Source organism: Hibiscus syriacus, unplaced genomic scaffold (assembly GCF_006381635.1).
Source record: "Hibiscus syriacus cultivar Baekdansim isolate YM2019G1 unplaced genomic scaffold, ASM638163v2 tig00005411_pilon, whole genome shotgun sequence".
Taxonomy (NCBI): domain Eukaryota; kingdom Viridiplantae; phylum Streptophyta; class Magnoliopsida; order Malvales; family Malvaceae; genus Hibiscus; species Hibiscus syriacus.
In genome coordinates this window covers 597,531-622,766 of record NW_024062057.1, presented here as the reverse complement: position 1 = coordinate 622,766, position 25,236 = coordinate 597,531, and the positions used below count along the sequence as shown (strand labels likewise).

General features: G+C 35.0%; 3 protein-coding genes and 2 pseudogenes across 3 annotated transcripts; 3 read left to right on the top strand and 2 right to left on the bottom strand.

Annotated features, from left to right (window-relative positions):
• Positions 1 to 643: 643 nt before the first annotated feature.
• LOC120199370 lies at positions 644 to 3,082 on the top strand (annotated as a pseudogene).
• A 318-nt stretch (positions 3,083 to 3,400) lies between these two features.
• LOC120199369 (probable LRR receptor-like serine/threonine-protein kinase At1g12460) lies at positions 3,401 to 6,342 on the bottom strand. The gene is made up of 2 exons (XM_039200471.1): positions 5,066 to 6,342; positions 3,401 to 4,976 (listed from the first exon to the last, which is right to left on the bottom strand). Exons 1-2 carry the CDS (start codon positions 6,244 to 6,246, stop codon positions 3,500 to 3,502), a joined length of 2,658 nt encoding a protein of 885 aa, XP_039056402.1. The 5' UTR covers positions 6,247 to 6,342; the 3' UTR covers positions 3,401 to 3,499.
• Positions 6,343 to 8,751: 2,409 nt separating this feature from the next.
• On the top strand, positions 8,752 to 13,607 carry LOC120199360 (annotated as a pseudogene).
• On the top strand, positions 10,589 to 12,778 carry LOC120199348 (ycf49-like protein). The gene is made up of 4 exons (XM_039200460.1): positions 10,589 to 10,930; positions 11,229 to 11,307; positions 11,648 to 11,716; positions 12,350 to 12,778. The coding sequence occupies exons 1-4, from the start codon at positions 10,617 to 10,619 to the stop codon at positions 12,455 to 12,457; spliced, it is 570 nt and encodes a 189-aa protein (XP_039056391.1). The 5' UTR covers positions 10,589 to 10,616; the 3' UTR covers positions 12,458 to 12,778.
• A 1,229-nt stretch (positions 13,608 to 14,836) lies between the features above and the next one.
• Positions 14,837 to 24,019, bottom strand: LOC120199359. Its single transcript, XM_039200466.1, has 4 exons — positions 23,955 to 24,019; positions 15,449 to 15,614; positions 15,148 to 15,311; positions 14,837 to 14,867 (listed from the first exon to the last, which is right to left on the bottom strand). The coding sequence occupies exons 1-4, from the start codon at positions 24,017 to 24,019 to the stop codon at positions 14,837 to 14,839; spliced, it is 426 nt and encodes a 141-aa protein (XP_039056397.1).
• Positions 24,020 to 25,236: the final 1,217 nt, after the last annotated feature.

Genomic DNA, 25,236 nt, shown 5'->3' with positions numbered 1-25,236 from the left:
CTAGTGGTTGTGGAAAAGGATCCACAAAAAAGTAATCTTTGAACTTCATTCAAAGGATAGGAACATATAAGAGTCTTCTCCTCTGATCTAAGCTATCATGAACAAATGATTCCACTGTTCATCATTGGAGAAAATAAAGGAGACTAGTGAAGAATGCACGTATTAGTGAAGGTGAACAAATGTTATATCTGAAATTTCATTTTAAAATTTATTTATGTATAATTTTTATATATACGTATGTCCTAAAAAAATATTTTGGATTCGCTGGTCTTCATCCTACAACAATGATCAAACACAGTACGTTTAATGTGTTTTCAAGCACGGGTGGAGGTAGATAATTTGGTAACATTCGTAGAGTAAGGCCATTTCAGTAAACTCACAGCTTTTCCGTCCTAAAAATCACAACTGCTAAATCCCCCACTTATAGCGAGGACTGGCTGTGAATCCCATAATTCCCTAAAGACCCTCATAAAACACCACAAAGCTGTTATTTTTATTCATCCATTCATGATGAATCGTAAAACTCAGTAAAACCAATATTTTCGATTCTCTTCTTCTCCTTATGGCGCCATAACTTCACTATTACAACACACAGACCCTTTATTCCCGGACTCGGAGCCCCGAAACCCAAAAGGAAATAGTCATGAGAGTGATAGCCTCTGCAAGGTGTTGTTCAAGGACGAGGAGGCTTAGTTTTAGGCTCCATAATCCCTTGCGCGCTCTTTTACTTTCTCCAGTTCTATTTGAAGCGACACCGTAAAGACGCGGATGACCAGAACAATTCGGATTCCTCGGCTCAAAACCCAACCTCCCATTCGCCCTCGTTCGGGAAGTTATCGGAGCTTCCTGGGTTGACACGAATTATTCTCGGGGTTTGTCATCGCCGCGAAGTCAGCGTGGGCCAGTCTCTGTTTCGGGTCGGGTTAATGGGATTGTGAAGGGTGCGGATTCTCCGTATTATGTGGGATTGAGGCGGGCTAAGGAGGAGCCGTATGATGGACTCAGTAATCCAAATGGGGTCATCCAGCTGAATTTAGCAGAAAACAAGGTAGGTTCTTTTTTCTCTCTTTTTTTTAATATGTATTTATTGAGTGATTGCAAGGTAATACCAGTTTATAACTATTCACAAGGTACACTTGTATTTGCTTTTTTTTCAGTTGTTATTGGATTTGATTAAGCATTGGCTAGCAGAGAATGCGGAGCAATCCATATTGAGAAACGGAAAAGAGCTGAGCATTAGCAGGATTGCCACTTATAAAGTGGTAAACATTTTTCAATTTATCTGTTTGCTTTTGTACTTTAGTTTAATGCTATCATTCTATTCACAATCAGACTATCAGCTTATTGAATTGGTTCTCCTTTTATGTTTGCTTTTTACTTTTTATTGTATGAACTTGTATTCAAACGTCAAATAGTTCACATGATTATCACACTTCACGTTTAGCCTTTTAGATGACTTTAAGATGTTTGCAGATTCAGATTGGTTGAGTGATAATACAGTTACTTAGAGCTATAGAGACTGCTTGCTTACGACTATGGTTAACGGTTTATGCTATCTGTTCCGAAATTTTAGTCGAGTATAATGCTTGTAATTCGATGAATCATGTGAGAGTGAGGTCGCAAACACCAAATCTATGAATTCTACTATCGGAGGTCTGAGTATGGGCCAAGTTTGTTTCTTAGTGAGCTCGAAGAGGACTTCTGGTTAAGTGTTGTATGTGCAATAGTAGAGGGATGAAAAACAATAAATCTTACTTCTTCTGCTCTTGATTCTTATTCAGTGATATATGTATTGTTTGTATATGCAAGAACCATCTTTAAAGCATGTAAAGTGCAATGAGGCCTTGCAATTTCCAGTTCAATGCACCTCGCTTTCTCATTAATTGAATAAATGTATGCCCTTGATCATAAAGTAACCTCTTTCAATTGGAGAAAGAAAAAGAATACAAAAGAGAAGGGAGAAATTTATTTACAATTCATGACATGTCATTACTTTGCAGGCTGTGGCAGGATTCATGTCTCAAGTCATGGAGAAAGCTGTTTCATTCAACCCTTTACAGGTAGTGCTGACGGCTGGTGCGACTCCTGCAATTGAGATCCTTAGTTTCTGCTTACAAGATGCTGGAAATGCATTTCTTGTTCCAACTCCTTATTACCCCGGGTAATATTTCTCTGTTTTGACGCTTTTCGTTCTGGTAAGCAGCTATCTTACAAGGAAAATAATGTTCCGAACAAAATCTGCAGTTTTGATAGGGATATAAAATGGCGAACTGGGGTGGAAATAATACATGTTCCCTGCCGAAGTGCTGACAATTTCAATTTAAGTATAGCTGCTCTTGATCGAGCATTTGACCAGGAAAAGAAACGCGGACTTAAAGTGCGTGGGATAGTAATATCAAACCCTGTTGGCAACCTTCTAAGTCGAGAAACACTTTACAGCCTGCTAGATTTTGCCAGAGAGAAAAACATCCATATTGTCTCTAACGAACTATTGGCTGGTTCTACTCGTGGAAATGACGAATTTGTGAGCATGGCAGAACTCCTTGACCTGGATGAACTCGGTCGAATAGAGTTCATATAGTGTATGGTTTGTCAAAAGACCTTTCTCTTCCAGGTTTTCGAGTTGGTGTTATCTACTCATATAATGAGGAGGTTGTGGATGCTGCTAAAAAGTTGGCGAGGTCTCATCTATTTCTGCCCCAACTCAGTGTTTGCTTATCTCTATGCTATCTTATGCAAATTTTGTTCATTGATTACCATCAACAGAGAGAGGCTTCAAACAATGTATGCTCAGTTTGTGGCTGGGTTAAAAGAACTCGGCATCGAGTGCATAAAGAGTAGCGATGGTTTCTACTGTTGGGTTGATATGAGCAGGTTAATCCGCTCTTACAGCGAGAAAGGCGAACTTGAGCTGTGGGATAAGTTGTTGAATATAGGTCAGATCAATGTAACTCCAGGTTCTTGTCATTGTATTGAACCTGGATGGTTCCGCTTCCGTTTTACTACATTGACAGAGAAAGATATTCCTGGAGTCATGGATCGGACTCAGAAAGTTTCTGAAACCTGTAAATTGAATAGATGAAATGCTGTTATTTTACTCTATGATTTCAAATAATGTGCAGATTTGTTTTTGATTGAAAGCTCAATTCTACGACACTATTGTTTGAGAATGGTAGACCAATAAACCCCATCAAGATCTTGATATTCATCTTTGGGGAAGAAACATGTTTATGTTACTGATGCTGCCATTGATGTTAACTTTTAGAACTTGCTTTCAGAGTCCAAAGAATTGAACAGATGCTTACACAAATGGATACATTGTTTTTCTTTTATTGGACAAGATTAAGAATAGAGGAACGAATCAATGGTGGCAATAGCTAAACGAATACAGAAGAATTAACTTTTTGGGGGGTCTATTATTTTTTACCTTAACTAGCAGCAACTGTGTCTGTGTCCCCTTTGCAGTATTAATCATATCTAACATTTCTTTGAACTTTAACTATGGTTCGATTCCAGATCGGATGGACTCGAGAACTTGAACAACTTCAGCCATGCTAGGTCTTCTTGAAGGAACCTCCGATGTACAGATCAACCCCAACTTCATAACCTGTATTAATTCATTTTCTGCACCGTACAGCCTTCTATCGAAGCAAGCTGAAGCAGAGCCCCTCTCCAACAATCCTCTAACATATTCACACAAAATCACTACCTCGTTTACTGTTGGACTCTCTACCGGTTTCCTCCCAGTTACTAGTTCTAAAAGAATCACTCCAAAGCTATACACATCACATTTCTCGCTAAGTCTCAAACTTTGAGCCAACTCCGGTGCAACGTATCCCACTGCATTGTGAAATTTAGTTAAACCATAATTATCCAAAATCGGAAGCAATTTTCCCAATCCATAATCAGATAGTTTGGCCTCGTAATTCTCGTCTAAGAGTATGTTAGTTGACTTGATGTTGAGATGGAGAATTGGAGGTCTACAATCATGGTGAAGATAAGAAAGTGCTCTTGCAGTTCCAAGGGCAATATGAAACCTTCTAGACCAATTTAGTTCGGTATTCCCAACACCTGAACTAGTTCCGGGATAATTCATTCCGTGAAGATTATCATAGAGATTCCCGTTCAGAATGAATTCAGATAAAATCAACTGCATTGAAGAGGACCAGTAGTAACCTTGAAAAGCAACCAAGTTCAGATGTTGGAGGTTACCTAGGCGTCCGATTTCTTGTTCAAATTCGTCTTGGTTTCTAATTCTCCCTAGAGTCTCAAGCTTCTTTACTGCAATTGAGATCCCTCCTTCAAAGCTAGTTTTGTAGACTTTTCCAATCGACCCTCCACCTATTAGGCACTCTTTGTCGAGCAAAGCTTTGGTGCCAGCTTCCCAATCTTCATATTTAGAAGGCAAACTTTTGCTAAAGAGAACTAACTTCCCGATTATAACATTCGAATCTGATGAACCCGGTGGTGTGCTCTCAACAACCATCTCCACTTCCTGCTTTTTACTCTTGCGTGCCCTGATGTTCATGATAGTTACCACACAAACACCTGTAAGAATCACAGCAGCAGCAACAATGGCAACAATTGCGGAAACACTAAGGACCTCGGTTCTACCGGATGTGGAAGGCGTGGCACTGCCTGAACAGGAAGCCAAAGGGAAACCACAGAGCCCAGGATTGTTTGAAAATGCTGATGCACCAAACGACTGGATGGTCTGATCGTTTGGAATGATACCAGAGAGATTATTGTAGGAAAGATCAAAATGAGTTAACATATTCAAGTTCCCAAGTGAAGGGGGGATCGACCCGGAAAGTGAGTTCTGTGAGAGATCAAGCAATTGGATTTTCGATAAGTTCCCGATACTCGATGGGATACTTCCATTCAGCCGGTTGCGATGTAAGTCAAGAACTTCCAGATTCGACATGTTGTAAATCGTATCAGGAATATGTCCCTCTAGCATATTCCCAGAAACATCCCTGCAGCAGCATGATACAACTTTCTTAGAATCAATTCAAAGCAACGCCATAGAAAATCTGAAGTACAGTAGGATAGCGCTTATACTCACAGTTCACGCAGAAACCTGCAATTGCTTATATCCTCAGGAATTTCACCAGCAAAGTTGAGATTGTGCAAATCTATGACCTGTAGCAACTCAATGCTTCCAAATCCCGCAGGGATTGTCCCACTTAATGAATTATTAGCCAAGCTAATTGCCAAAAGCCTTCCCAGATCCCCGATATTAACCGGTATGGTCCCATTAAGCTTGTTGAACCCCAAGTCCAAAACTTTGAGGCTCTTACAGTTTGAAACGCTTGTCGGGATTTCCCCACTCAAACTGTTCCACGAAGCATCCATGAATTCCAATGTCCCACTACAGGTTCCGATCACAGGAATCTCTCCAACGAACTCGTTATGTGAAACATTGAAATAAGTAATGTTCTTCAATTCAAGAACTCCTAGTGGAGCCAACCCTGTGAATGAGTTTCTGCTAAGATCCAAGCCTAGTAAGCTTTGGCATTTCGATACCTCTTCCAGCACACTGCCGCTTAATGCATTGCTACCAACAAATACATATTTCAATACTGAGATATCACAAATTCGAGAAGGCAATTCACCGGTAAGATTGTTGAATGAGAAATCAAACCCTTCAAGCTTACTACAATTCGCAATGGATCCCGGAATCGAACCCGAAAGTCCGTTATGAGAGAAAGAAACATACTTTGTTTTGTAGCAGTTCTTAAACAAAGCAATAGGAATTTCTCCGGTATAAGCATTCTTTGAAAAATCAAGAAATCTAATGTTAGGCAAGTCACCAATGAAATCTGGTATGGAACCAGATAATGCATTTGAGCTCACATTGATCTTCCATAATGTTTTCAGTAGTGAAAATTCTTGCGGGAGATTACCTGAAAATCTGTTGCCGAACAATGTCAAGACTCTGATGGAGCTTAAACCCGACAAGGCAGCCGGCAGTTGACCGCTTAGGCTCGTGTTCCACAGGACAATCTTGTCCACAAATCCTTGTGGATTGCAAAACACACCACTGAAATCCACACAAGGGTTACCATTTGGGACCCACGATTTCAAGCTGTTGTACGGATCATCGGTGATGTTTCCTCTGAATTGGAGCAAGATTTCCCTCTCAGTGGCGGCCGAAGAAACGGTGAAGAGGGTACTGATTCCGAAAGAAGCAAGAATCAGGAAGAGCAAAGCACGAGAAACTATAAACCTACGGATCCTTTTCATGCTCGAAAACAGCACCAACAACACAGAAAGATTGTGTCTAACCGTTGGACATTATCGAATCAGATTCAATTGCAGAGCTTGTTGTTTGCACTTGTAAAAACCCACATTTTACTTGCATTTGTTCAACAAAAAACAACAGAGCAACCCATTTTAACCCACACTCTCTTCAATGAATCAAAGATCTCACCTTTCTCTTTCTGGATTTGAGCTAAAAATCTCAACTTTTTTTTGCTCTTCCAGGTCTAGACTCTAGACAGGGTAAAGAAAGGGACAAATAATGAATAATGGGAGAAAAAATGTAATAAAAATGGCGATGACCAACAAGTGAGAACAAATGTAAGGGAAGCTGGCTTGGCTGGAAAGGAGAACAGGTGAGCAAATTTAATAGTACTAACCATATATGAAAAACATTTATATCTATAGGGTTGCCACCAACAGAAGCTTAACCACGTGCATGTCCGTTTCTTTCCGCCTTCAATCTCAGTTCTTTTCAATTCCATTACAAAAATAAAACCCTCTCATTTTTTGTTTTTGGGTTTTAACTCTGTAGAAAAGTAAACAACTTGAAATCCCCAAATTGGTCTTGCTTCACTTACCACCATGTAAAGGTAGGGTCATGGTTTTTGTCCCTGAAATTACAAGCATTTATTCTCTCACCAACCGGACCATTTCATCACCACCTAATAATTGTCAGAGAAATGGAATATGTTTAGAAGAAAAACTAAGGTGTAATGACAAAATCAGCCCTCAATGTTTGTATAAATGACCACTTTGACTTTATTTTCTTTTTGTTCGAACATTTTAGATCAAATGTTTCATTTTTATCAAAATAATAAATGTTGCATAAAAATTATTAATTAAATTATAGTAAACACATATTATTGATATAATATTTTTAAATATATTTAATTAGTGATGTATCAAATATTATATCATCAATTGAGTGATTTGATATATATCACGTCAATACTTTAATAATGTGATCAATAATCAAACACATATTAAAATGTCAAGTCAATAACATATGTTAATCATTAATCAATTAATAATTTTAATTTTAGTATTTTGGTGATGTGATAAATAATTAAATAATGTAAAAATATCACGTCAATAATATGCATTGATCATTAATCAATTAACGATTTTTATCTAATAAAAATTATTTTAACCAAAAATAGAGCTTTTGGAGCTAAAATATTAAAAGAAATAAATATTAAAATAATTATTTATACAAACATTAGGGGTTACTTTTGTCAATATACAAAAACGAACCATTCACGTAGAAACCCAAGGAATTTTTAGTCCTTGGCTTTTTTGGGTTTATTTTTGGTCTTTTGTTGACTCATGAGTTGTGCCTTTCTCTCCTTTTTACAGCATTAAAGACTCAAGTTCCCTTGTATCCGTTCTCAATGCGACTCATTTGTCGTTAAATTTTGTTAGAGAAGGTGTGAAATTTATTTCCATTTCCTTTTATTTGTTCCTGTATAAGCAGAAATTTTAGAAGGAAAAATAAAAAAAAAGGCTTCAGCATCTACCCTTCTCAGAAAGTCCAGATTCCTGGTAAAAATAACCGAGTTTTAATTTACTTTATTTAACTCGAGACTCTTGTCTTGTTGCATTTGACCTGGTACAAGGTTTTTGGTAGAAGAATGAATCAAAGTTGAGGAGACAAGTACAGAAAGAAAGACTAAAAAGTAAATTTTAAATAAAATAGTGAAGATTAGGTTAACGTATATGAAGAACTTAGTAGCATGGCCTTGGACCTTGTTTTAGTGCCTTTGGCTTTGGAGGGATACATCTTTTTCATGGCCATGTGAGCATATCAACGTCATTCAATACTTTAACATCATAAGTGGCATAGACAGTGCTTCGGATGAAACACTCTTCAATGGAATGCCAGACCACCATCTGCACCATCTCTTCTTTCTCCCTCAATGCCTTTGCATATTTTCATCTCTTCTTCTTACTTATATCTTTGGCTTTTTAAACTTGTACTCTCATGATTTTTTTTCTTCATATTAACGTTCCTTTGTAACAACGTTAAATAGGTGACGATATTATAACATGATATTATCATCTCAAGATTAAAAACAAATTAATAGTTAATTCACTACGAGTACTTAAACTATGATCCTTATTGCACGAAATAATTTACCTCAGTGATTAAAGGAATAGTTGTTATTGTTCTTAGATATCACAAGTTCGAGCACCAACAGTTGCAACATGGTGGTTGAGTATTCATTATCAAATTATTGATAATATGCCCACTAACGTTAGGAGGATAATTTTGACATTATGCCTATTCTAAATCAGTCTTCAAACTTTTGAACATTATAATTTCATCTCCAAACTATTACTCACATTCTAAATTGGTCTCAAAATTTTAAACATTTCAAATCCATCTCCAAACTATGACCCTTATTCTATATTGGCCCCCAAACTTTTGAATATTTCAATTTCATCCCCAAACTTCTAAATGATTTTAGGAGATGTTATTCGAAAGTAATGGGTGTTCTTTGCTAAGATGCTCCAATTTAATCCTGTTCTTCTATTTAGTTATGAACATCGACATTATCAACTATTTTGGGCAAAAAGTTATAGTAGCTCTTCTGTATGTCTTGTTTCAGATGGTTGAACAAAAAGAGGCTTCTATAGTGTATATTTTGAAGCAATCAAATTCCATTCTTTCTATGAATATGTTGTCCATACTACTTATTTAATGTAATGTTGTTCTTCCTTGAGGACCTGAGTTCAATCATTGGTGTACGATTTCAAATAGGCTCAGAAAATTTCTGAACATATAAATCACCCAGATTATTTAAAAAAAACATAACAGCTTTTCTAGTATTAATTGATATTTGAAGTAGGTCTATGTTTGTCTTTTTGATCGATGCTACCAAAGATTAGTTATTTCTATCTTGTCTAAAAATACTGTAGAGTTTATCCTGGCAAATGTGAATCTATGAATCAGGTGCTGGGATTATGCTGGTATCATGTGTCTCTCGAATTATGCTATACATTCTTGACAGATCTGCCACTTAAGCATTGTTATGACATCGTTATCTACAACTACTGTTGTTTTTGTTACACCGATGTTGTCTCTCATGCTTATTGGGAAAAGACTGCCCGTCGATGTCATGGGAATGGTTTCTAGCATTCTGCAGATTGTTATTGCTCCCATTACAGCAGGATTGCTTCTGAATTGGTGATATGCTAACCCCAAAATGTGGTTGAACTTGATAATATCTTTTAAGTTATCTAATGTGCTTGTAGGCTGTTTCCCGTCTTTGTAACGCCAGGAGGCCATTTTTGCCTCTGCTTTCTGAACTTGATACGGCTTGTTCTGTTGGAGCACTGGTCGCTGTTAACATTAACTCGGTTTTGTCCCCTTTTGGTTTAACTCATCTGTTTCTCATTGTTGCATTCCATTTTCAGCATTCATTGCCGGTTATTTCTTCAATGGTCCGATGTGAAAGCCTTGCAAAGAAGTCTATCCTTTGAGACACAGGTGAGAACCCTTTTTCTTCTTTTCCATCTTGATCGTTTGCACTATTGCTGATATATTTAGTATTGCAGGAATGCAAAACAGTCTTTTGGTACTTGCCCTTGCTAACCGGTTCTTTCGGGATCCACTTGTGAGCGTGCCTGCCTCCAGCTATCTCCGTAAGCATTTTTGTTGCCTTTTCCCCCAAGGAATCATATACAACATTTGCTTTTGCTAATATGGTCCTTTTACTTCACTACAATCCATATCCCATCTTCTCAAAAGTTCTTTCTCATGTCTATTTCGAGGGTTTGAAATGGTTAGCTCCGGTTAAAACGGATCGTTCATAACTTGATCCTTAACCGTCTCGATTTTGGGATCTGCAAACTGTAATCATGTCTTTGATGGGCAAAGAAAACTGAATAACGGGAGAATGATGAGTTCATATGCCAATCCTTTGTTATTTGATTCATAAACTTTTGCTGCAATGCGAAGTTGAAAAAAAATGGATCAGCTTCCTGAAAATAGAATGAAATCCTTGTGTACGGTTTCATTCCTGACAAGTGGATAATTAGAATCTTTTTCCTCATTTCCTCATTTCCTCATTTCCTTGTTAGCATTTATTAAATTTGAATATGTAATCTGCAAGGAGCTAAGCTAATTACATTAGTGGAAGCAAGGAACGAAATGAAAAATCGCCTCTGAAAATTTTATGTGAAATTTGGTACGACCAAAAGTGTTGATGCTGTCATAAGTTTTAAACCACACCCTCGTCTGAACCTTATCTTCTTCAGAACTACCCCAACTATTTAATTAACTTTACTGAAACTAATGTATGCAAAGTAAATCCGCCCAACTAAAGAAATCACAGCCAAAATCTCCAACAATGGCAAACGTGGCCGTACTCTGCACTCCTAAACCCATATTCAAACAGATTCATACTATTCCAACTCTTCGTCACCCCGAAATTCCTCAGAAAACCAGGCCACGGACCCGAAAGCTGTCAACAGAGGGCTTAATTTTGAACCCGAAACCAACGATTGGCATTGTCGGGTCAGCTCTGGCCTTGGCTCTTGCGGCTTCGGCTTCGGCCTCCGAGTTGCCGCCGTTGTTGCTGGGCACTTCTTTGCAGCTCAGTGAACCCGCCAATGCCTTGTCTCTGCCCACTTGGGCCATACACGTCTCCAGTGTTGTTGAATGGTGAGGATATTTTCTTCTCTTAACTTCGGATATTTGGTTTCTTCTTCATGTGCTCTGTTTTCATGGGTACTTTGTCAATCTTGGGTCCTTTTTTTCTTAATGGGATTATCTAAGCTTAGAAAGAAAGGGATAGTCTGTGGAACAAATTAAGATTTGAAACATCATTGTTAGAGAGGCATCATAATAACTCCTTGTAAGGCTCTCACTTGATGAAACACTATTGACTATTCTGATTCCCTTTGTATCCTCTGAATTGAAATCATTGATGAGGATGCTAATGAGATTGTCTTGACAAAAGGATAACAGCAATGGCTTTGGTGTGGGAATATGGAGAGAAATCTGGGTTTGAATCATGGAAGGGTCTCTCTTGGGGTATGGTGAGTTTTTCCTCTTAATCTTGTTAGTCCGGATACTTTCTTATAGTCTACCATTGTCTAGATAAAGATAAGTTTTTTAATTGACGCATTAATCGTCTTGGAACCAGTTTTTTTGTGCTCTCATATCCATTGGTAGTTAAGTTTCTGCAATGACATTATTCTATAGCATTTTTGTTCTTTGCTCTTGTTGGGAAATCCTTACAACAGATTCATTTATCAATTACGGGGGATGGAGTCATATCTATTTATACAACTCAGTGTGATAGGTTTGAATGATATGTCATATCAAGCATCTATAGGCTAAGTTTCTACTTTTGTCTGATTTAATTATTTGTTTTAGGTACCTTTACTTGGTGGAGCATTTTGTGCATGTACATGGCATTTCTTTTACAATTCCGAATCTCTTGAGGTGAGAACCGACAAGTTACTCTGCTTTCTTATCCTTCTTTATGGAAAAATGCAAAGACTAGTTTGAATTAATTGAGATACAGTGATGAATTGGTAAAGAAACACTACAATGAAAGATTTGGCTTATATTGTCGGTTTTGTAGTTTTTGCTCCTGTATGTCCTCAATGCTTATCATGATGAACAAACAAACTTCATAAAATTTTATATTCAAAATTGTGAACCAGAGATTTAATGCATAATACTAGTGTTACTGAAACGTTGAATATAATGTTTGATAAACAAAATGACTGAACACAGAGCCTGAACTTTGGGGTTAATGAATTGGATTTTTCTAGCAAGAAATATGCTTAATAATTTCAATATGCATATTCTTATCATTACCATAAATTAGTATTAGTATCCATAAAAGTCACATTATTCATGTTATGGATGTGCTTTTGTTATGCATTCTTATATGTGTTGCCAAAAAGTATTTGCATAAGATGATCATACTCCTGCTCACTAACAATTAGACTGCTTTGCTGATGAGTGATGACTAATATTTCTAGCTTATGAGCTTGTGCGTTTGATTTGAATAGGATGAGTCTGGAAACAAAACGTCTTAAACCACTCTATTCTGCCAATAAATTGCAGGTATTGGTTGCTCTCCAGGCTGCGTTGACAGTAATAGGTAACGCCACTATGTGTTTAGCTGCATTTCGTATCTGCAAATCGTCAGATAAAAGTTCCCAGAAACAATGAAGTTTCCACTCCTATAATCCACTGAATGTGCCCAAAGGAATATTCAACATTGCACTGCTGTGTGTTATCCTTCTATTGGAAAGCTCAATTAGGCCAAGTTCCACTTGATAGCTACAACAATAGACCTTTCGCAGAAAAGAGATAGAAAGATGGAAGTTTCCCCATTGGTGACAAAATCAGATTTCACAAGGGAAAAAGTAAACATTACACTATCTAAATGTTAGGCATTTTCCTCTCATGCTTCTCTGGGAATGGCTATAAACAGCCTGAGAATAAAATGTTATCACTGTATCTATTATGAAAAACCTCTCCCTTGTTGCACCTGGTCAGTTTGTTAACCAATTGGTTTGACTTGAACCTCTCTTCTGGGATTTAAATTATAGTTTCTTGAAAAATCTTTTACTCCATTAACATGTGACAGTTATTGTCAATATATATTTCTTGTTCTCTGAGCTACTTATCTTTTATGATTTTCTTGTTGAACAATAATCATAGATTTGCTTGAAGAGTTTTAAAGGGCAATCATAGTTGAGTAATAAAAGCAAGAGATATTAATGTGATATTTTTTTTCAATGATAACGTACCATTGTACATTTCAGCATCACCGTTAATTTGATAATGACAGATGACTAAAATTGAAACCAAAATTTAACGTTAGGGATGATTATGAAAAATAAAAAATTAGGACAACAAAGTGAGACAAAGATGCAGATTACAGCCTAATAAAGAAAACATTGAAATTTCATCATTTATCTTTAATCAGGAGTTGAACAAAACATCAAGCTACAAAATCCCATGTTGCTAACATACATCCATTATCAAAGAAAGGCAAGGGTGAAATGTTTAGGGAGACTAAAAGGGATTCATCCAGGATGAAAATAATCAAGTATTTCTTAAGCTTCACCATGAATGCTTTTGTTGCATAAGAAGCAAAAGGGTGGTCGGAAAACGATCCAAATGAAGGAACTTCTTCTGGTACTCAGACATTAAAGCTAAGTTTTCTTGATGAAGAAGATTGACTTTCTTCCTCAACTTCTCATTCTCTTCAATAATGCTTTGGTTCTCCAAGTACAGCTTCAAGTTCATTAGTTCCACGTCTTTCTCCACATTTTCTTCCGACTTTCTCCTACATATGTTTAGCGTTAATTAGAACCATCAAAGCATATATTCATGCATACACAAAAAAACACACATGAAAAGTAGTAGATGAAAAAAATAAAACATACATATGCGTGTCTACCTGGAAAGCCTGTAAATTTGAACCTTGGATTGTTTTGATCTATGCCTTCTCTTAGAAGAAGCAAAGGTGGGATGAGGAGGGCATGGGCTCCAAACCATGTTACACATCTTGTTATGATTTATTTAATTTCTACTAAACTTTAATAAAATGATCATCAAATGAATGAAAAAGTAGTTAAATATATCGAAAGTGAATGGGGAAATTGAGAGAAAGAAGAGGGGTGTAAGCTCCTATAGATAATGTTTGGTGTACTGAATAATTTGCAACATGTTATAGGCAGCTGGCTGTGGCTATGTAATAATTATGAGATAAAAGGAAAGTAAAAAGAACAAGATATTAGATTTCTTTTCAGTTGTAATGATGGCTGGTGAACTCATGATTGCTAAGGTAAGCAAACCCCAAAATGTTTGATGACAATAAAGAAACGAAGGTACATGGAAGGTTCTATGCATTCCCTTTTCCATTTCACGCTTAACAAATGTAGAATTTTACGTTAATAAACGAATTTTTAGAATTTTACGTTAATAGACCAAATTTTAAAATTTTAAAAAGAAATAACAATAAATTATCAAAAGAATATAAAAATATTTAAAATATATGAAAATTTAATTTTTTTTCAGAGGAGACTCATAACTCCGACCTATCCCTTCTTTCAACTCCATGAATAACTAGTCTTAATTATGTGGACAACAAAATTAAACTCCAGTCAAATGGCTTATATCCTAATGGACAAATCCCCATGGCAAACTCAAATGGCTCCATGAACATGACCCTCATGAAGAGAAAATATTTCATATCGGCTCGTGCGTATCAGCAAACCCTTTTCTCACACTAATTATCAGTATTCAACAGATTTGGTAATTTTCTTTGTCCAACTTATCAGTATACCTACCATTTTGGCAAAACTTAGACCAAAAGCCTTGACCTTCCTTGTAAATTATGAACCAAGCAAGAAGGTTAATATATTGTAAAGTTTTTACATTCTTATGATCTCCCAGGGCAGAATATTATATAAGCCAAGTGATTTATAGAGTTGAGTATTATATTTAATTATAATAGACGTTTTTGTTTAAAAAAAACCCAAAAATTCATTTATTGGACAAATAACCTCCAAACGACATTAATTGGAAAAATACCCTTCAAACTGCACAGGTAGGACTACAGTGCATCCTACAGAACGCATGTAAAGTATATAATAAAATAACAAAAAACTCTATTGTAATAAATAGACAAAACTTATTAAAATTAAAATTCATTCTAATGTAACATGTAACAAAACAAAATTGCTCCATGGTTCTAAAAACAATAATCATAATAAGTACATAGGTTGTTACTTGGTTGCCAAACTTGGTCGATTGAATTACATGGACAATTGTTATCACAATTACAGTATTCGATTAGTTCTGGAAAGGCAATGTTGTGACGACTCCATGACATTAAGCATGCAAACACATTGATCTTTGAACGAATAACATCTAAATTTATTTTTTTTAAATTGGTGAGATCAAGAGTTTTCACGATTTGAAGTCCTTCGTCTCTTAATTCACCCCCAGAATAAATTAGAATAATTACATAAACATATATGACCTTGATATTATCTTTATCGACTGCTATCTTCAAACAATGCAGACCAAACTTTAAATTTCTTCCCTAAAATAATCATACATGCCTCCTCTATATAACGCTTCGTGATTATTACTGGCTTTGCATATTTCTTGAAAACTTTTCTCGGTTTTAGTCCAATAAATGACGTTGATGTTCTTAAGCGAAACGCTTTCAAAGATGTAATTGTGCTTCGATACTTCATTAAAAGTCTTGTAACTCAATCGTGTATTGAGAAAATCGACGATAGAATTAGACACCACATGCACAAGAATTTTGGATAACACTTCTCTTGGGAATAACTCCACAATATCACTACATATTTTACCATTTTTTTAAATATGTTGAGAAAACATTATAAATGTACCCCTATTTATAAAAGTCATCGCATCATTTTTGAAGCGAGGAATCAATGGACTTCGCGTTATACAGGACGCGAGGTCTCTTGAAAAGACGTGACTTTCAATTCGAATAAAATTCAACTTGTCAGAACGAACCTCACGGTTTGTAAAATGCAAAGGTCCTAGCATTTGCAAACCATCGATCATTTGTTCATATGCATGTTCGAGGTATTTTCCCAAGTCCTAAATTGGATTTTTTTTTATAATTTATAAGATTAGTGGCGCAGTACTTGAGCTTATCTTTCAGTTGAGTGTAATATCAACACATACGAGACATTACAAGTAGGATAAAAATCGCATTCAAAATGATTCCAAAGCTTGGAGGCGTAGTATTGCAACTTATCTTTCAATTTTTGAGCTTAAAGGTATATTATTACAACTTATCTTTCAATTGAAACTGATATCGACACATACGAGAAATTGTAAGTGGGATACAATTCGCGTTCAAAATGGTTCCAAATCAAAAGAAGTAGAAAACTAGTGAACATATTTTGTAAATAACTTGCAGTGGCGTAAACAACTCAAAAAAAAATATGTGGAGTTGTTGATGCACTTATCGGTGCATATCTTAGCATGATACTACTATTGAGGAGAAGTAGATGTTGACACTAGAAGAGAATGGTTTTTATAATAAACAAATACAAAGGAAAAAGCTCAATAGGTACGCTAGAGTTTCTCAAAGGGTGGTCACTTGATCTTAATTGATGGAATGGGAAGTTTCTCACAAATGCCAAATGAAAATCTAGATACCACAAAAAGAGGATGCCTTTTATAACTTGCAACAATGTCGCGTAAACAACTCCAAATAATATATGAAGCTGTCGAGGCACATATGGGGCCTATATTAGCACAAAGAAAAAAACAATGTCACCAGAAGAGGATGCTTTGTATAAACTAAAAGTTTCCTCAGAAGGGATAAATCATTTATGAAGTAATAAGAAGGTTTCAAATAAGATTAGGTTTGATGGAACAAAAAGAATTTAAATAGGCAAGAAAATCACATCGTGCAAATTCTTCTTGATGTGACGTTGAAGGGAACTCACGCCTTGCATAACGCGAGGTCCTTGCCATTTCACATCCAATTGCCACGTCATAAATCTCTACAAAAGTCATGTTCTGCAGAACATGAGGTCATTGCCTTGCCATGTCATATTAAGAATCTCTGTAGACCCATGTCCTTGTCACGTCATGATTTCAAGAATCCATATAGATCTTTTCTATTGAAAAAAACACGACTTCCATTAGAATCCTTATTTCAAGTAAGTGAAGGAAAACAAACAAACCATACAAAAGTGAAGACAAGGATAATGGAATCTATCAGCATCTGTTTTAATTGTTAGTTTATGTGACGCTTCTCGATTATTACATAGTTTGAAGTCATTACAATTTCGCTAACGTTTGTTCTTCTATTTGCATGATCGTAGATATTTTCAAAATTTGTTGAGAAGAGGAAGTATTACTGATTTGGTATACTACGATGGCAAAATGATTCATGATGCATCTCTCGGTGTTGTCTTTCATTCCACACATACTGTGACGATAACGTTGTTGAGTAAATTAACGTATAAGAAGTTGATGAAGGAAGTCAAGAAAAATGTTCCATATGGTCGAGAGAAAAAACTTGAACCGTTGAAGTATCGACTACCGATGCGTTGGAACCATTAAACTACTCAATATATAATGTTGAGGACGATGATGATGTGTACATGATGCTTGATTCTAACTTGCAATATTCATTAGGAGGGCCCCTTGAGCTATATGCAAAATTTTCTAATGATGATGATGTTACCAGTGTCCCAAATTGGAAACGGTCAGATTTTGACTTCAATCCTAATGTTCAAAGTTCGATAGTTAATTTACGAAATGATTTCAGCTTATTAAGTACACAAAGTATACGCAATGACTTTGGTGCCTGACAAGCGTGGTATATTATCAAATAAATAAGCAAATAATATAGTATAGAGAAGAAAAGATATATCCGTAGGACTAAAGAGCTTCTGATGTTGAATGGTTATGATTCTGGTTTAGGCAAAAAAGCAAATGAAATGATGGGGTTTTAATTGAAAGAGTGAAGTAAAAATAAATGTGAAAATAAAAGTACTTATGAAAAATTAATCTAATTTCGAGTTATCAGTTTCGCTTTTTGTTCTCTCATTTGTTATTTTATGTTCCTGTTTAATACCAATCAATTTCTCTCATGTAGTTCTATAATTCATTTCTCAAATTCCCTTCTCTCTTTTTATTCTGTCAAATTTTGTCGGATTTGCTCACTTTTTTCTCATCGATTGACGCTGATCTAAAGAAAGAATAAAACGAGAAACAAACAACCTCCGATCATCATATCAACGAGGTATGCTTGTTTTATTTTTCGATTTCGATTTCGATTTCCTGCTTCTGGGTTTCATGTTCATCGATTGAAGAAGTGTTACGAAATTATCATTTTTTTATAATTTTATTATTATTTTTGACTCGTAATTACTGATGACCGTTCGATTTATTCCGATGGACGGCTGATATTAAGTAGGAATTTTTAACGTGTTAATTTAGGTTATGGATTGGAATATTATGATTTAACTGTTGAATCTTATAAGGTGGCGTTTGGTTCGCAGGAATCCCTTGGAATTAGGAGGAATTGGAATCTACCACTTTCCCATGTTTGGTTCAAGTTTTAAAAGGGAATTGGAATCCCTCGTGACTTCAACTTTCTATCAAATAAGAGAAAGTGAATTACATCCATTCTATGATGGAAATCAATTCCCTTGTTGGAGGGAATTGAAATTTGACCATACTATCCTCATTAGGGGTGTGCATTATCGGATATCGGATATTATTCTATCCGAATTTTCGGATATCCGAAAATTTCAGATACCTAAAGTAATGATCCGTATCCGATCCGAAAAATTCGAATATTGGAACATTCGGACATCCGAAATTTCGGATCAGATATCCAAATATCCGGATCTGAATCCGATTTTTGTTAGAACAAAAAATTCTCCTTTTTTCTAATTTTTTTATTTATCTTATCCACCCAAACACTTGCAATTAAATCAGATAATTAACAAAATACTTTACTATTACTTGTTACGGGATCCTGATCTTATTCTCAAACGAAATATATTTGATTAAATATGTAATATTACCATTTTAAAAATTATTATTTTTATTTCTACTAGTGTTAATTCCCTCGTCTTTTTTTAGTTGTTCATAAAAAAATAACAGAAATTAAATACTAATTCCAAAATTGATGAATGTAAAGAACATTATATATATTCCAAGATATACGCACTTCTCATGCCCTAATGCACCAATCAGTATGTGTCCTTCGAAATACGATGGCACCATCATAAATCTTGGTAGATTTATATTTCAGTGAATTAATCACATAGTATTCCACTGTTCCGTTGACGAATCCTGTGGCATCATTAGCAATTCCAGCTTGATACAATTGGTGCATTCTTAGTTGCATGGTAGAATGGAGATTTTACGTGGCAATTGTTATGGAATACCTGGCTTTATTCGTAGAATTTATGAGAAACATTTGATGACTGGTGTGATAAAAATGTAAGCTGAAAGTTTCAGGATCTTCTTTTGTAACTCTTTTTGCTTCTTCTGTTAACATATCAACGCTTTGTGTTTGTGGAAAGTCCATATAACATAGGATGTATAATATAATTATGAGTCTAAATTATCGGAACTCACAACGAAACAGAACCATTCAGGCAGAGAATATGAAAGTATTTCTAGCATATAGTTTTATTAATATTACGTATCATAAATTTATTCAAATTTTTCAAGGACATGGTTTAATCGGGATTAACATGTCATTTTTGGGTAGCGCTAGTATTTGATCCTTGAAGAGTGCGGCAAACGAAGCAGGTAGGAATTATGACAAAATGAGTTGAAGGATGTCCCTGTAAAACTTGAATGATTTATGAATTTCTTCCAAACAATCTAGAAGCAAAAAAAGGAAATGGCAGAACAAGGTAATAGCCCAAATAGCTCTTAACTAATAATATAGTCCAATTTTTTTTGGGTTTTCGAATAATCCAAAATTAGATTTTGATCGATCCGTATCTAATCCGAAAATCCAAAAAAATATCGGATACCCGATCCGAGCTATCCGAAAATTAAAAATCGGATTGGATATCCGAATTTTCGGATTGGATCAATGGATCAGATCGGTCGGATTGAGTTTTTTTGCACACCCCTAACCCTCATTAATCTTTTGGTAACTTATTCATATATTGAATAAAAATATTTTTTTATTATTTCGGGTCGGGTCGGGTTTCTAATTCATATATTCGGGTCGGGTGAAACTTTATTTTGATCGGGTCGGGTTGGTTTTTTTAAGTGTGATATTCGGGTCGGGTCGAGTTCGGGTTTAGGGTGAAAAATATCCGACCAGTTTCGAAAATATATATAATTTTACCTCATATATTTAGGAATAATTACAATAATACCCCTCTATATATAATTTTTTTTTCAATTAAGTCACTGTTTTTATTGAATAAAATAATTTTTTTATTATTTCGGGTCGGGTTTCTAATTCATATATTCGGGTCGGGTCGGGTGAAACTTTATTTTGGTCATGTCGGGTCGGTTTTTTTAAGTGTGATATTTGGGTCGGGTTCGGGTTTAGGGTGAAAAATACCCAACCCGACCCAAAAAATATATAATTTTACCTTATATATTTAGGAATAATTACAATAATACCCTCTATATATAATTTTTTTCAATTAAGTCATTGTTTTTATTGAATAGAAATAATATTTTTATTATTTTGGGTCGGATTTCTAATTCATATATTCGGGTCGGGTCGGGTATCGGATGGCTAAAAGAGGGCTGATAAAGAATTGTATTAAGTGAAGCGGCCATTGTTTTTGGGGTTTGAAGAATCCGAAAACAGTTCTATTAGACAAAAGAAGATTGAGGGCGTGGATGATATAGTAAGGATCTGCTGGATCCGTTACTATTGTAGTCTTGTTCACGAACAAATCGTTGCCGGTTGAATTAGGTTTGATGCAATAACCAAAGAAATTGGACAAAGTGATCCCACTAAAGAAAATAGCAATTCAGTCTATCAAGTTTGAAAATGGGCAATCAAGGACATTTAACCACAGTTTCAATATTTTCCATCGATTCTACATAATTTTAAGGGTGAACCATGTATTAAGTCACCTAACTATTCTTGTCATTCCATTTTGGTCACCCAATTATTTTTTTATTAAAATCATATTTGAACTAACGTTTTAATTATCCACTATTAAAAAGTAGTTGTGATATTGACGTATCAACATAAGATAATGCAATACCATTGTAGACACACATTTTCGTCCGGAGCTTTTTTATTTATTTATAATAATATCGTATAGTTTTTGAAAGATTTTTTGAAACATCGGTTTTTGAAATATATATAATATAATATATAGTTTTTGAAAACATTTTAAAAAATATATATAATATATAGTTTTTGAAAATATTTCGAATATATATATATAATATATAGTTTTTGAAAACATTTTGAAAACATATATATATAATGTATAGTTTTTGAAAATATTTTGAAAACTTATATATTATATAGTTTTGAAAATATTTTTTAAAATATATAATATAAAGTTTTTTAAAACATTTTGAAAATGTATATAATAAATAGTTTTTAAAAATATTTTGAAAATATATATAATATATAGTTTTGAAAATATTTTGAAAATATATATAATATAATTTTTTAAAATATTTTTGAAAACATATATTATATAGTTTTAAAAACAATTTTTTAAAAATATATTTTATATGGTTTTGAAAACAATTTAAAAAAAACATATATGATATATAGTTTTAAAAATGATTTTTTATTTTATTTTTTATTAATATTTATTTATTATTTTATTAATATTTTTCCTTCTTTTTTTTGTTTTTTTTTCAGGTCCAATGAAGAATCCAAACAGTCCAATGAAGCCGGTTTTGGGCCTGATCCAGCCCAGTAAAGGTTAGGGTTTGTGAAACCTAAAATAATATCATCAGGCACCACAAAGGAGTTATCATCGGGCGCGTGAGACCATGCGCTAGTGCTAAATCGATCGTTTCGACACCAAACAGAGGAACACAAAAGGAAACAACCCCTACTTTTAGCAACAACATCCCGGCTAAATCGGAACTGACCCATCCCATTTTAGCTGGTCAAATAAACAACATACCGAAAAGAACGGGAACAACCCGTTGAGGGTGGAAACAAACCACTGGCGGTGGGTATAAATACCCCACCAAATCTGTCACAAAGGGAAGGGGAAAACAAAGCCGAAACATCGAAACCACAACAACATTGAACAACAAAGGAAGCAAACACAGAGCAAAAAAAACAAATCATTTCGAAACATACAAAGCTGCAAAGCAAAGAAAAATCATAAAAAAATATAACATTGTTCAATTGAAGAGTCCTCGGAGAAGAAGGAGCCGCCGGAAGTCGAACAGTCCGCCGAGAAAGGTAAAAACCAAGTAAAACTTAGATCTACACCGATTTGTATGGATTTTGGGGATTTGGGTTTTGGTTTCGGATTCCTGAGGTCGAGGGCTATCGAAAGGGGTAAATTTTGATTTTTCTGGCCACCGGAGGCGGTGGCAGAACTGCGACGGACAACATATTTATCACCGGTGGGTGGCCGGTTTTCGGTCGGCTAAGGAAAGGTTTGAGAGAGGTTTTGAGAGGAGAGGAGTTTTTTTTTGGTAAAAATTATATTTTTCGGTTTTGGGCCATTTATAGGGGAGAGACCACTGCGTATTAACCAATAGTTAAATTATTTTCGCAGTCCCTCATATTTTGAAGTGTAATTCGTTTCGGTCACTTGTTACAATTTTGTCTCTGAATTTTCAATTTATTCAATTTAATCCCTGTTTACATTTCTTATATTTTGCAATTCAGTCCCCTAACTTTTGTTTTTTCTCTTACAACCCATTTTTAGTATTAATTTAGTCCATCGGTTTCAATTTGTCCCAATTTGATCACTTAAGTCTTATTTATTTTCCTGATTTTATTATTTCTAACATTTAACGTTTTTATTTATTTATTTTTTTTTGAAAAATAACATTTTCTTTTTTTCCTTTATTTTTATTTTTTTTTCTTTTTAACATTTATACATTTTATTTTTGTTTATTTTTCTATATTTTTATGTTTTTATATTTCCTTCATCTTATTTTATTTCATTTTTCTCTTTTAACTTTTTTTTACCTTTTTTCTCTTAATTTATTTATATATTTTTTCTCTTTGATTTATTTAATATTTATTTTTTTTAATCTAACATTTTTTACTTTCTTTTTTAGGGACACTTTTAACTAATCAAAGGTAAGTGATTTGAATCGAGTATTTAAGTTTCAATTTTCGCAATTAAGGCAACCGACAAATTAAATGGTACCGAAAGGGCAATTCAAGGGTGATAATCCTTCTTTGACTGTAACCAATTCCCGAATCAGACATATTTCTGGTAAAACACAGATCAGATAATATGGTGTCCGATCAACCAATTTTTCATAAAAACAATGATCGGTGGCGGGTCTAACATTTTATTCAACACGAAGCCCAATTTCAGGCCCACCCGAAAGATGATTGTGACAGCTTGGCGACTCTGCTGAGGACATGTAAGTGAGTCAAGCCAGAATTAATTTTCGGTCGTCTTTTTTTAAAGCGAAAATTGTAAGTTTAAATTTTATTTTAACTTTTCGATTCTTATTATTTATCTTTGATTATTATTTTTAAATAAATAGTTATACTGACGTTTTTTTCAATGATTTCATATTTTTGAAAAAGTTTTCATATCTGGCTCTATATTGAGCTTCGAACCCTTTTTAAGTGGGGGTGAAAGTGACGCCTTCGTGAGAATTTATTCTCCGTGCGGGCATAGCAAGTAACCTTCGGAATTCATATACCTTATGTATTCGTGTGAATTTATTCTCCGTATAGGCATAAGGGAATGTATTCTCTCGAGTTTAACTTAGTTCACATAAGCTTGTAATGTAGGGTAGATATCATTTTATTTTTATCATTTACATCATTCAAAAGAGGTGTTGATCCACCAAAAACGTGTTCGTTAAATGTAAATAGTTTGCATTAATGGACGAAGGGGTTGTAATCCAAGAAGTGAAAAACATAAAAGTCTGGCTATGGTCAGAAAGGACCGGGATTTACACCGAGCAAATCAAAAGTTAACTTTTTAAGTTGACAAAGGTTGCAGGGGCAAGAAGAAGAAAAGTTACTGACCAGGAGAGTCCATTCAAAGACAACAAGAACAATATGACATCGTGATAGCTGAAACTGGAGGCCATTGTTGACTAATTCAAGAAACAAGCAAATGAACTTCAGATAGTTCCATTCGATAGAAGTTTTCAATGGATCTTTCGTTAGGAGTAGGCTCAGTAGAGAGTGAAAGCCGGAGATGCAGTCATTCGAGACTTCTTGGGAATAGTACAAAAAAGTAGTTCGTCACTTGCACGATTTAACCAGAGAAGCTGGAGTGGTTTGACAAGGTATTCAACCGGTGACAGACAAAGGCAAAAGATTAGTCAACCTGTTAGAGGTTGTTCGGGGTCTAGAAGACTTAGTCAGAATACACCTTTAAGATGTTTTTTGTCTCTTAAGAAACAACACTTTTGTTCCAATATTTATAATAACATACTTGTTTTTGGATCAATGTCTCGAACATTTCATGCATCATGCATTTAGACATATTTTTCATTTTGTTATTTTCATTTCTTTATATTCACATTAACTAACAGAAGAATGTCTCATCAAAAAAGGGAACAAGAACTAGACATACCACCCTGAGCATTGGACTCACCTCATCCACATAATACTCGTTCAAAGAAAAAGAAGATGGGAGCCAAAATCGCTCAACTCGAAGAGAACATGTTGAGGCTGCAAAGAGAGTTAGAAGAAAAGATAAGCCAGAATAATCAAAGTACTCTGGATACAACAACTAAGAGCCAAGAGTCCTTGGTCGATCAGATTGTTGCCAAGTTAGCTGGCTTACATTAAGCAAGTGCGCCTGGGGTAGGTTCGTCTGATGGGGTAGGTATGCTTACTACCCCACAGTTGGTTATCTCACCTAGAATTTTACCAGGACTACAAGGGGACTCATCCGCTACAAAAGCGAAAGCTTAATCTGCTGTAAAAGGTACAAACTTTTGTATCCAAACCTGAGAATAATCTGGATGATTATCATATATCAGATTTTGATGAAGAATATAAGGTAAAGAAGATGGAAGAAAAGATCAAGCAATTGGAATACCAAATGAAAGTGGTTAAGGGAGACCATGATTATTTTGGAGTCGATGTCGCGAAACTCAGTTCATTCCCAGACTTGGTTCTTCCTCCGAAATTTAAGTCCCTAGAATTTGATAAGTTCGATGGGAACAATTTCCTGTTAGCCTACATTACCATGTTTTGTCGAAAGATGATAGGATATGTAGGAAATGACCAACTCTTGATCCATTGCTTCCAGTAGAGTCTGTCGGGCTCAGTCATCCGGTGGTACAATCAACTA